General features: G+C 44.6%; 1 protein-coding gene across 1 annotated transcript; it reads right to left on the bottom strand.

The window, feature by feature from the left end:
• Nucleotides 1-813: 813 nt before the first annotated feature.
• Nucleotides 814-6,945, bottom strand: mtcl3 (MTCL family member 3; the record flags this gene model as incomplete). Its single annotated transcript, XM_083989023.1, has 10 exons — nucleotides 814-924; nucleotides 1,058-1,187; nucleotides 1,341-1,887; nucleotides 2,097-2,166; nucleotides 2,526-2,685; nucleotides 2,848-3,167; nucleotides 3,506-3,580; nucleotides 5,441-5,599; nucleotides 5,700-5,924; nucleotides 6,136-6,945. The coding sequence occupies 10 exons, from the start codon at nucleotides 6,943-6,945 to the stop codon at nucleotides 814-816; spliced, it is 2,607 nt and encodes an 868-aa protein (XP_083845149.1).
• Nucleotides 6,946-13,526: the final 6,581 nt, after the last annotated feature.

Below are 13,526 nucleotides of genomic sequence, written 5' to 3'. Positions count from 1 at the left end.
ATATTCCCATGGACATCTGGACGATCTGACATGCTGACATCATGGCTCAGGCAGTAGGCCTATAGTTGCCTAACAAGAAATTGCAAGAGACATAGGCCCCATGCATTTGTAGCCTGTTTACTGCCAAAAGAAACCCTACAAATAGGCTCATGTCTGTGTGGATTAAAAACATTTGCTCTTTTGCTTTTTGTCTATTCAAAATGTCACTGGATGAACAAAGAAGATTATGGTGCACAACCTATAAATAACTGCTCATTACACGTTCCAGTCCTACCCATTAGACATCTGCTCAAATGGAAACTGGACTGGGCTAATCAGGGACCTAAATGATGCCAACCATCTCTATACACTTGTAAAGCAATAGTGTGAACTAGAAGGGAAAATGAGATAGATGTCAATCAAGTACAGTTGGTAGGCTGCTACACACTCACAGATTCCTGAGCAGCAGCTAATTAAGCATAGTAAGTGAAAACACCTAGAGTGGTATATATGTAGGTCCTTGGAGACTGTATAAAATTTAGAATTTGGATAGTCTTAGTCTGCAAAGAGATCAGGATTCACATTCAAACAGTAGTAGGCTACTCACCTAACGCTTCACTGTTGCTCCACGGTGTTCCCTCTCCGGTAAACGTTGAAAGCATCTGAGTACATGTGTGGCTTGGGTCTTATGTGGAAAATGATAATGTCCTGTACCTTGACTGACCTTGTGACGTGACATGTTCAACATAACAGTACTGAAATTAATGAACAATTAAAGAAGAAAAATAAATAACAAAAATGTGCATAATATGATAAGACATTGAGTGGTGTAATTTACAGAACAAAGAACAGGGTGAAAAGAAATACCAATTTAAAAATGGTGGCATAAGAAAGTGAAGAAAACAGAACAAGAATGAGGATCAGCAAAATAATGGGCTGAAACATCTTGGTTGGACATAATGAAAAAGGAGGAAAGAGGAAGAGAGGAGCAGATTGATATGTTAGATTAGTGCAAATTAGACTAGACAGTCATTACAGTTGTGCAGAATAAATTCATGTTTATTGTGTATATGCTTACAGACAGTGGCTCCTCTGTCTCTCTATCCTCTTGCTTGGGGACATCCAGCCGGTCTATGAAGGTCTGCAGCTCCTTCCTAAAGGCTTTCATCTGGGCATTGATGCGGTACAGCAGCTCATGCTCTCTGATCCTGTGGAGCAAAGATAGAAAAAAAAATGTTTGGTCTGAATTAATGATTGGACAATTGAAATTTATGTAAACTTGGCTCTAATTTTTTGCACTATAGCTTATCATTTCAAAAGCTGTGCAAAGGAGGGCAGGTTGTTTTTGATGTCTTAATTACCTGCCACCTTCTTCATCCTCATCCAGTCTGGCAAACAGCTCCCCGTTGGTGACATACACTCGGGCCTCGGCGATGATAGTGCTGGTATCAGTGATAAGCCTATCGATGGTCCGGCCCAGCCTCTCCGCCTCAATGCGGATGTCTATCATCTGCTGCCGGTCCTTCAGGCTTCTGGCTAAAAAACGACTGTCCACGGGTGAGTAAAGAGAGCGTGTCGGGGTGAGGCAGCGGATGTTCCTCACCTCGTCTGAGTCACTTTCCCCTCCTATAGGACCCTCGCGCTTGCGGTGGGGCGGGAGGAGGCGAGGGGATGACGCTGAGGCCGAGGGGGTGTCGTCGTCCCTTCCTCCGTCACTCTCTGCGTCACTGTCCCGAGGGCTGCCGCGGATGCCCAGGTGGGAAGCCAGGTCATAGCGCTGCATGTTGGAGAGCAGCACACGGTTCTCGTACTGGAGCTGCATGACTTTGCCGCTCAGTTCATTGATCTGCAGACGTGCTGCTTTCAGCTCCTCCTGCAGGGCCTCCATTTTAGCGGGGTCAACTCCTCCTGGGGTTGAAACAAGGTAACAATGAAAAGTGGAACACCTCTGTAAATGGGACTTTAATATAAACCTCCTGGAGGCTTTATAAAACATTTTCCATCTGATAGTGGCTGATATATAAGCTTAAGCAGAAGAGAAGAAGATACTCCTGGTTCTGTTGTTTTATCTCTGGCAGACACATTGAAAGACTGAGAAAAATGAAAAACAAACCAACCTCCTCCATGTCTTGATCCAGCTTCATGGGATCCAGCCTTGTATTTCAGTTTATTGAGTTCACTTGTCACCTAAAGAAAAAACGGAATGTTATTCCCATAGTGCTGTGTGCATAAATACTTCACACACAGATAACAGCCAGCTTTCATAAAAGGCCTCAATGTCACTGATGATGCCATTAATAGCAACAGATACCCAAAAAAGGAGACAAATAAAAAGGAAATCTTGCATCACTAAAATCAAAGTACCATTGGGTAACCTAATACTAACAGAAAGATAGCAGTTGCACATTTAGAAAATAACGCAGACAATTCCTATACAGTCATATTTAAAAAGAAAAATAATGTATGTGTAGTTGTTTTATCTTTGGATCTCGATACTAATTCATTGGGTCTGCAGCATTTTTCAATCTCCAATCTAAACTACATACCTTTTTGTTCTCTTCTTCCACATCTGCTAAATTCCTGCGAAGAAGTTCTGCCTCATCTTCCACCAGTTGAAGCTGCTGCCTCAGCTCTGACAGGGCCTCGCCCTGTTCCCTGCACTGTTGACCTCCACTGCCAGAGCTGTCCACTCCTGCTGCCGCCATACTACATGAGGAGAGAGAACAATAGCATCAATGACTGTCAAGTTTTATGGTCACAGATTACAGATTTTTTTTTAGCCCAGATTCTTTTCAATAACAACCATGACTATATTTCAGATATAAACAATTTCAGCCATCAAGAATCTGATGGTTGAATTCAGACTACCTGTCCTCCCGCATGTCGTCCAGCTCAGCCTTCAGACCCCTGTTCTCCACCTCCAGCTCCACAATCTTCCTCCCCAAGATGTTTGCCTCCTCCTCCACTAGGCGTAAGCGGAGCTTCAGCTCAGATTCACGAGTGGTTGGAGGCCCTCCAGCTTCACCTTTAGGCAGAGGGCTGTCCACGTCCCCGTAGAAGGAGCGATACTTCTGCAGCTCCTGCTCCAGTCGGTCCTTTTCCTTGTCAATCTTTGCCATCTTTTTCCTCATCAAGACAGCTTCCTCCTTGATGAATGCCAGTTGGCATTTCAGATCCTCATTTTCTTCCTGTAAGCAAAGAAGATTGATTATTTGTTTGTTTAAATGAACATGGACAAAACTAACAATGTTGTTTTTCTTGTGTAATGAGTTTGGTTAAAACTGACATTCCTGAAATGTGTAATTGCCCCATAACATATTGTAATGAGCTAATGGTCATGTTTTTTCTATAATGCTACCTTCATTGAAAACAAATTATAACTCTTGATGATTCATCATTCTGCATATTTCATGATTTTTGGGTTAGTTAATTTAGGAAGAGCACTGCAGAGATCAACTGTGTTAAGTATCTTTGTTGTAGCTTATATTAGAGTTTTATAATCCAATATGGTAAAATGCTGACTCACCTCGGCTGGGGTCTGTGGAGTCCTCATCCTCTCTGCTCTCTGTCCATCCTTATTTCCTTTTCTCTTCAGTGAGAGCTGCAGGGAAACAGTGGTTACATCAGCAGCAGTAGCTCACTCTTTTCTCACTGAAGTCAGTGATATCATCCAGATTTATGGAACAGTCGAGGCTCAGTAATGGAAAAACAGGACTGCTTCAAGTCACCCTGAACACTTCTGGTAAAATATTCAAACTGAAATTTTATTTGTAGATTATCGTTTGTGTGTGAGACTGGGCTCCTCATAAATTATAGGTAATGAATCAGTTATTGTACTGTGTGTTGTGGACATTGATTTACCGGCCTTATTTATGGCTTTGGAAGATATTTCTTATATCCATAGCATATACAGTATAAACAAACAGGATTTTCCAAACTGTAGGCTGCATTTCACTTCATCAAGTCTTCGCTTCACAAACAATAATGTTCCAAAAGTCTGTATTGTGAATAATCAAATGATGGTACACTTAAAGGGATATTCCGGCGTCAATTTAACCCATGATCCAACGCACCGTGACACCGAGTTAAACCCGAGACCGAGTAGCTTTGCCTGGTTTCTATTGAAAAGAGACTTAAATAACTCACCCATACGTTATGCAGCAACCAGGCACTGACAAAACACGACTGGCAGCACAAAAACATTCAGTTTCAGCGGCCATTGGCAGGCAGTGACCCTCTTTCACTTTTCTCCTCCATTTCCCTCAGCTCGTCTTCGGTAAACTCGGTCGGTCTCAAACTGATACGGGCGCCCATCGAAATGAAACCACCAGTCGTCGTCGCTGTCAAACTGCATAAACTCAGCCGTGTTGTCCCTTCTGTGATGTCTGCTTGTTAGCTACTGCCATGGTTACAGGTAGTCCGCTGGCGTGGAAACCGCAGCTCAAGGATGAAAATGTGTGTGATTATTACTCCACGCAATGCAGTCAAAGTTCCTATGTATCTTGCCTATCAGTTTATAAGAGTTATTATCAAGTGTTCACAGGGAAATGAACGGAATTGGGCATTTCTAACTTTAGGTATTTGCGGGAGAAAATCACTTTTTTTTCCTTTCTTTTTTTTTGCGGGAGAAAATCACGTAAACGAAACTAACGCGAGATTAGACGTGACGTCACACGCGAGATCTAGGACGACGTTTGTTGCCGGAAGAGATTGCAATTTAGTGAAGGAGACATCAGAGAAGGGACAGCTCGGCTGGATTTATGCAGTTTGAGAACAACGACGACTGGTTTCATTTCGATGGGCGCTCCTATCAGTTTGAGGCCGAGTTTACTGAAGACGAGCTGAAGGAAATGGAGGAGAAAAGTGAAAGAGGGAGAGATGCTAGTGGTCGCCCCGGTGCTGGACCTGGGGGAATCAAGTGGTCATGTGTGTGGTCACTGCCTGCCCATGGCCGCTGAAACTGGGTTGTTTTGTCAGTGCCTGGACTCTATGCTGGACGCGGAAAGTTGCTGCAGAGCTTATAACTGGAGGAGAGTGGGTGAGTTGTTTTCGTCTCTTTTCAATAGAAACCAGGCTAAGCTAACAGATGTTTAATGCCTCGTATTATTGTTTATACTGTTGATGATGTTTGGTGCTGTTCTGAGCATTATTTGTGGCTATGAGTGGCTTTTTGATCGTGGTTTGCGCATGGAGAAATAGACTGCGCTGTTTGTTATGGTGCGGTCTCTGCTAAAGTTGCTACAACTAGAGAAGCTAGCAGTTAGCAGACTTCATCTCTCGGTGTCACGGTGCGTTGGCCCATGGGTTAAATTTACGCCGGAATATCCCTTTAAAGGGTATTTTCAATTTAGCTTTTGAAATGGTTGAGTCAACTGAACTATCCAATCACACAGTGACAGTAAAGGTGACACAAACCCAATGCACACACACACACACACACACACCAGCGCCCACCCCTCACCTCTTTGGCTTTCTCCAGCTCATTCTGCAGAGCCTGCTTGGTGACCTCCACTTCTATCAGCTGCTGCCTCAGCTTCTCGTTCTCGTCCTCTGTCTTTGTCCTCTTCTCCTCCACACTCTCCAGCTCATGGTGCAGACGCACAGACACATCCTTGGCCACCTGAGACAGACAGAAAGAGAGACACATTTTTGTTTATTATGAGTTGCCTGTAGGATATATTATAGACTATAATGGTGCTCCACCCTCTCCACACACTTGCCTTCAAGTCCTGCTCCAGACTTCTGAGCAGCTCTCCATCCACCTGGCCACTCTCATTGAACCGGAGCCTCTTCCTCTCGGCCTTCTTCAGTCGGTACTGAAGGATGCGACAGTTCTTGTTTGCTCTCTCCAGCTCTCTGCGCATGTCCTGCAGCTGGCAGGCGTCCTCCTCATAGAAGGTGTCCCGCATCTCATCCATCTCTGCCCGCATCTCCTCGATTTCGGTCTAATCAGAACACGGGGGAAAATTGAAAGGCATCACAAAATGATTCAGTCGCACTGTAGAAAACTGGTTAAAGACATTAACAAACAAACAAAGCCCGAAGCTCCATGCAGCAGTCATTGTATGCAAATACAACAGGTGCGACTCCTATAGGCCTATACTGCGCAGCTAGCATACATAGAAAATTGATACTTTTAATATCTAGCCAGTTTACCTTAAGATCATCGTTCTCATCCTCCAGCTTCTCTATCTCCTCCTGCAGTCTCTGGTCTGGCTGTGGAGCCGGCTGTGGGCTGTCGGGCTCGGGGGAAAGCTCCGGCTCCGAGGCGGGCGGAGATGCTGATTTCGCCTGCATCTTTGTCCCTTTCTTCCCCAAGCTCTTATTCAAGTGAAACTGTATGAGCTCGGATTGCAAGCATCCCTCCTTCCAGAAACCGGGCCCGCAGCCCACTGTGCTTTTAGGGCTCTTCTTGCTGCCGCTTGTCGCCGCAGCAACGGCCTCCCCTCCTCCTCCTCCTCCTCCTCCTCCTCCTCTCGGGTTTTTGCTCCTCAGTTTGGGCGACTTGGATGCGCAGGGCTGGTCGGAGACGACGCGGCTCGAGTCTGCTCTGGAGGGTGAGGGGGCATCGGAGGCGAGGCGGGGCGGGTCCTCTGGTGTCGCCGCCGCGGGCCTGCAGCTCTGCGTCGGGGTTTCAGCACCAGCAGCAGCCTGGACAGCAGCCGCGCCTCTGGTGGCGGTCTGAGCGCCTCCGGCCGGCCGCTCCCTGCCTGTGGAGACGGGAGAGTGACCTCGGCTGCTTCGCCCTCCCCCTCCGCCTCCTCCACCACCACCTCCTCCTCCTCCTCCTCCTCCTCCCTGCTTTGACGTGATGTGCTTGGACGAGTTGCTGCCCTTCTGTGTAGCTTTAGATCCGCTGTCTTTGAGCCCCGCCGGAGACGACGACCGCTGCTGCTGCTGCTGCTGCTTTCGGCTGCTATTGTCTGGCTGCCGCGACGAGTCGGCAGAGGATGATGGGTTCATCATGGTGTCAGAGGCTCAGCTCATCCTCAGCAACATCCATCCCCTTCTCCAGTCTCTTTGTAGCTGGACAACAGCTGCCTTTCCAGACCTAAAGGCTCTAAGAGACAGATAGACTCTCAACAGCTAATAAAAGCTTTTAAATCTCTCGACCAAAGAAATAGGCCTACAAGTGTGTCACATAGACCTCCAGCCTACTGAAAATACAATGAAAACAGCATAAGATGGTTAAAACATGCACATCAGACGTGCCATGCATTTTACATGGAGCTTTATAGGTAATTAGGCTAGTGGGAGTGGAAAGCGCCCAGAGACAGACATGTAGGGAGGGCTACGTGACCACCAGTCATTATGCAGTCGGCCATCCAGCCCGTTTGATGATGAGATGTGTGTGAGATCAGCTGCAGCTCGGGCAATTAGACAATCCACATTAGTGTCATGTGCGCTGCCCAGAGGGCAATGGACTAGAGAGAGAGAGAGAGAGCAAAGAGAAGCCAAATGACTGACTGTTCAACCTGAAGCAGCAACATCAGCAGCCAATTAAAGTGCGCTGCTTATTCTTCTGACACGGAGCAGAGTCTGAGTGGCCTCTGATCTGATCCTAGACCTGTACCCGGTAGAGACAAAGGATGAGCCAGCCTCTAGATACTAGATGAGCCACTTCCAGGCTCATGAGAGAGCCGCTTCCTGTCAGCCATCATCCAACTCCTCGTTTCCAACAAGCTCGATGACTCACTGTGGATGGAGGCAGGTTGCTTCCATAAAAGTGTCCGAAGCGACGGACGAAACATTTCTTTGACCTACTGCACAGGTGGCACAGTTTGTTTATTCTATCTTTTATCTCTTTAGATGAATAAAAGAGAGAGCAAAGAATCGTCACAGTCTCCCAGCCAGTGGAGACTCTATCATCAGACTAAAGAAGGAATCAGCTCCGTGTTGACTTCTTTACTGCCTCGAGTGTTTTCTGGCTACATATAAACAACAAGGAGCAGCAACAGTAAATCAACCCAGCAGAGACCAGAATGTGGACCACAGTCTCTCGGTTGCCCTTCATACAGGTTACACTTGTCACATTTGACTGAAAACACGCCTCTGAGCTCAAAGAAAATGGATTAACCCATGCAAAGCTCCAAATTAATTTCTTACCTTTGCTGTTGGATGGTTTTGTCGGATGCTGAAGGGTGGTGGTGGTGTTGTTGGTGGTGGTGATGATGACGGGGAGGCAGAAGGGATGCTGACTCTAGCGCCTCCCGACCACCAAGCAACCTGTTTCAATATTCATGACATTACATCATCGCCAGGGAGGGCTGGGGCTGCACGGAAACGGAGCTGCGCAGCAGGCTGCTCTCATTGGAAGAAGACAGGATGCTCTCTCTCTCTCTCTCTCTCTCTCTCTCTCTCTCTCTCTCAACAGTGATTGGATGTAGTCATTGCTACTTTAAGCTCACCTTGTTTTCAGCCCTTTTAAATTGACCTTGAGTATTTGGACTTGAGTGTAGCCTCCCACCAGAGAGAAAGTGACTTCCAAGGCTAATAATCAGTTCTTTCCACTGGCTCACGCCATGCACATGCACTTTACTGCCAGGAAGACAATATGGCTGGAACCATGTCGAATGAACATTATTCAGCAGCTGTTGTTGAACCAGTGAAGGTAGCCTATACAGCATGTCTAGACTTTCAATAGAAGAAGTATAACTTTTACAGCAGCATACTGAAAAACACCGTGAGAGATTTGTGGAGCTGTTAGGTTTGATCAGTGTTGTGTTATCTCATCTATGCAAAAGAAGGCACAACAGCTGCAGCACACGATAAGATGCATTTCAGATATTTGGTTCAATCATCAGAAATGACTCATCCATTTGTGGCTTTGGATCTCAGTGAAATATGCAGTTTGGTCATGGAGATTCTTGTTTTAAAGCCGCGTGGCTGTGTTTCAATCCACTGAAAAGGTTGGTGGGTCCAGCTTCACACTAATCCCTAAACTGAGGCCTTCTTCCACAAATTCACAAAAAACATTAATCAAACAATTTAGTGTCTGGAGTGGAAAATTGGGCCTACCAGTGCTTCATGTTGTCAGAGGATAAATACATTTCATTTGGAGTTCAGCCTGACAACTAATTGCTCCCAGGATTTTCGGTTTGAATCTGTGTTGTCAGGAAATGGAAATGTGAAATTAGAAAGGATTTGGTTTGAAAACAGGTTCATGTGTGTGTGTTTCCACTGGAACTACTGAGAATCATTTATTCTGTTTGGAGACTGGCCCTAATTCTCCCTGGCTCCCCATAAAGTGAAGGCATCTTTGATTGAATTATACTGCACAGGCCCAGAGCCATCTGACCAGTCATTTAGACTTTTAATTTCTTGGCCCTTCTCCAGTCACTCTACACACACACACACACACACATACTGTATCTGAAGTGGTTCAGAGGATGCACCACTAAAGAAGGTGGACTGATGTTGTATGCATCATCCTTGTGTGAGTAAAATAACAAGTAAGTTAGGAGGAAGTGCCGGGGATTTGCTCTGCTCTGAAAGTTTTACGGCAAGGATTTTAGCTTCTAGGCTTCAGTAAGCACAGCTCTTAGACTCTTACCTCTGTGTAATACATTTGCGTCTGTCACAACAGCCTTACAGCAATATATCTTGATCCATTCAGAAATAAGACGAATGTAATCACAGTTTAATTGCCAGACAAGATGCAGCAGAGCCAAACAGCCCACACTGGGCAATATTGATGATCCATTATCCTCTGAATAGGATAACAGATGTTTGGGGTCTTGCTCTCCCTTCGCTGTGACACACACACACACATTCATCACTTCCCCCACCTATCCTCTCTTTCTGCCCCAGGACTATTCAATCATTTGCTTGCATTTAAGTGACAGATGTCTGTATTATGGAGGCCCCGATGTGCCCCACAAAATGACTGATTCTGCTCTGTCTTAAGTAAAACAAAAGATTGAGATGGTTTGATTCAAAAGGTGTCACTGAGAGAGAAAAAAACACATCTCTTAATATCTGGGAAGTATTATGTCATCATAGTAAATAGGCACAGGCACTACTTGCATATTTGCTTAAAGCAGTTTAAATTAAACGTCTTTGTCGTGTGAATCATTCTGGAGGAGAAAGTTCAATTGCATCCTTGTGGGAAATGTTTCAACAGTATCTCTAAAAGAACTTGACTCACTGTATTTCATCCCATCAGCAATGACTGTTTCAGACTTGATACAAGACTGAGTAACTGCTTAAGATGGACATTTTCACCAGTGATGATGAATTCCTGCCAGTATTGTCACTGTAGCCAATGTTATCCTCATAGGGCAGATTATGAGGGAGTGAGAGAGTATGTTTGTAAGAGAGAGCGAAAGAGAGGGAAAGTGGCCCGGATGGATACTTGTCTAAAAATAACACCCTCATTCATTTCACACAGCCGGATCTCTCTCTCTCTCTCTCTCTCTCTCTCTCTCTCTCTCTCTCTCTCTCTCTCTCTCTCTCTCATTCTCACTTCTTCTATTATTCACACACGCGCCCTCACCCCAGATCATCACAGTAACATTATGTGTAGACAGGAATCCCAGGTGGCGTATTTGTCAATGTTGAACATAATTGGGAACAATCTGCTGTGTCATGCTGTAGCTCCTGTGAGGGCTTTTATATTTTAAAATTGTGATGTACAACATGCCCCACATGTCAGTTTTGCCTTATTTAATCCTTTAAACATTAAGTTTGGTACATTGCTGCTGCTGTTAGTCCGACTCTTAGGCTACCAAGCAAAGTGGCAGTCTTTACTGAATGAATTTGTAAGTGTAAACAAATATATGAAGTACATGTGGAGAGGACTCCACAAAAAATGTCATTATTTATCATTTATTACTTATGATTTCTGCAGTAATCATATGCCATGGATGAGATAGTCAAAGACGATCTTGCTTGAGTATATCCTGATGGGTAGGCGGAGGGATTTGTGAAACTTGTGTCGTCGGCATGAAAAGCATGACTGTCTCTGGCCTCATGCTCCACTTATCAAGTGAGCCTCTGACAGGCAGGAAAATTGTTACTTTGCTGATAATCCGCAGGGGATTTCACAGAAGGAGGCAGCTCTGCACACACACAGACACACATTCAAACTTACATAGTATGAATGCTGAGGTAATCGTCTTTGTATTGTCAGTGGTGTACAAACACAGAGGTGTATATACATTCATTCTTTATGTCTGTTTTTCTATTCCTTCCACTCATGTGTTGTACGGAGACAGAAAAGAGAGGAAGGTTGTTTTCCATGAGCAACATTTGAATGAAAGCGTTAGCCTGACATGAATGTAAGCAGCTATAGTAATGAGATTACACTAATTAGAGTTAACACCAACACAAAACGCATCAACGGGCATTCTTATGCTAATGCCATGCAGGGATAAGTGGAAATCTATAAGACATAAAAAGGCTCATTGTTTAAAAAGAGCTGCGAGGTATTTGATTGTCCGTGAAAAATCTTAAAAGTTTAGCCATAATTTTAAACACATTTTTTCCGATTTATACCGTACACCAACTGTATATTACTGCAGATGTTTCAGTGTTATTCCACAGCATGTGATTCAGCAGCGTCAGTAATTCATTTGTCCTGCAGAAACCTCCCCTCGCTGAGCTTTTATTCAAAGGACTGTCCACCAGAGGAGACAGTGAAGAGAGGGGTCGAGACAGTAGAGGAGGATACGGGGCCCTTCTCCTCCTCCAACAGAAAGATTTTCTGATGATGTTACGGTTTTGTGTTACTGGATTGTGAAATGATTGCCCTGGGTTGAGGAATAACACAATCATCATCCATGTAATACCCCTCAGCTGGAGGAGGCCTCCCACTCATAAACTCTGCGGGGGGATTGCACACACACAAATGTGTTTCTCAATAACTCCACCTATTACACAAGTAAATGCATACACATAACTGAAACCTCCACCCACTCATATTTTCACACACAAACACACACACATACACACACACACATACACACTGAAGCCCTGTTTAATAGTTTATTAAGCTTCTGCTGTATCCCACTTGGACCCCATCCGATTCAAAACGAGGAAGATGCAGGGGGAGGGGGAGTGAGTGGGGGTGGGAGGGGTTTGGAAGGTTGACGGGTATGGAGGGGGGGAGGATCAGACGGCAGCTGTGTACAGTTACCATGGAAACCTTTGTGTGAATTCATCAAAATGGGAAGCGATTTCAACAGGGATGAGTAGTGCTATAAATTAAAATTTAAAGGCCCCATGCTGTGCACTTTTGTCTGGGTTTATTTACCTGCAGATATCCCTAACAAGATGTATCATTGGTTTTGAGTACCTGTGATCTGCTTAATATTGTCTATATTGCCCCTTTCTGTTGCCTCTTTCTGGAGTTCTAGCAGGCACAGGTCATTTGGCCAATCAGAAGAGAGAATGAGAACCTCTCCTCTGATTGGCTGACTGTTTTTGAGTTGCATGTGGTCGGGCCAATCACAGGCAAGTAACTGAAACCTAAGCTGCATTCATAAAAATTGAAAAAAAACAACTGGTCACGGTGGGCGGAGTTACCTTGTGTGTGACATCACAGAAAGGAGGAAGTGCTATCTGCTCGTCTCAAAGAGAATGTTCCTACAAATGGGCGGTGTGTGTTTCTCCGTTTATGACCAGTTTGATGCATGGGGCAGTATATACGTGGCCCAAAGACCTCCCCAAGCACGAAAAAATAACCAAAATCACATTTTTCATGCCATGGGGCCTTTAAGAGGTTCCCATTTTATCTAGAGATTTACCTTCAGAACTGGTTTTTGTCTGTGTGTGTGTGTGTGTGTGTGTGTGTGTGTGTGTGTGTGTGTGTGTGTGTGTGTGTGTGTGTGTGTGTGTGTGTGTGTGTGTGTGTGTGTGTGTGTGTGTGTGTGTGTGTGTGTGTGTGTGTGTGTGTGTGTGTGTGTGTGTGTGTGTGTGTGCGTGTGCGTGCGTGTGTTTGTTTATCACAAGCAACATGTGACTTCAAACATGACAGACGTAACCCCACCCTGCACTGGAACCACCCTCCTGCACTCTCCATTTTAATGCTTATTTGCAATACAAAGAGATGACAGAGGGTGGCAGAGGCCTTACGAATGAATTTAAACATATGAAATTGATATAGCTGATTTAACAGCTTTGATAGTCTCACCACGATGCTAAATTGAAAAGCATAAAAATGAGGATGAATTGCAACAGTAATACCACAAACCCCTGCATTCAAAATCTCAAAATGTAGCTTTTTCCTCTGTATAAGTGTATAAGTATCAGAAGAGAACATGGTAATCAAGCAGAATATATTAAAATATCCTGTTATTTCATTATCATTTCTGATGCATAAATGCATGAACTGCATTTGAATGCTGCAGTTGACCAAAGTGGAGCCCATTTTATTACCCCATAGTTTAATCCATGACAATACATCATGTCGTATTGATTAATCATGTTCCAAGTAGTTTTCAGATGAACTTAGTGAAGTGAAAAGTGCAATATTTCCATATCAAATATGTAGAAGTAGAGTAGAGAGTGGAAAAGTAGCAGAAAGAAAAACTTGAGTTATTATACAT

The sequence above is a fragment of the Trachurus trachurus genome, assembly GCF_905171665.1.
Source record: "Trachurus trachurus genome assembly, chromosome: 16".
NCBI lineage: Eukaryota > Metazoa > Chordata > Actinopteri > Carangiformes > Carangidae > Trachurus > Trachurus trachurus.
Note: the sequence above shows the minus strand (reverse complement) of the source record. Positions and strands in the feature narration are given on the sequence as shown.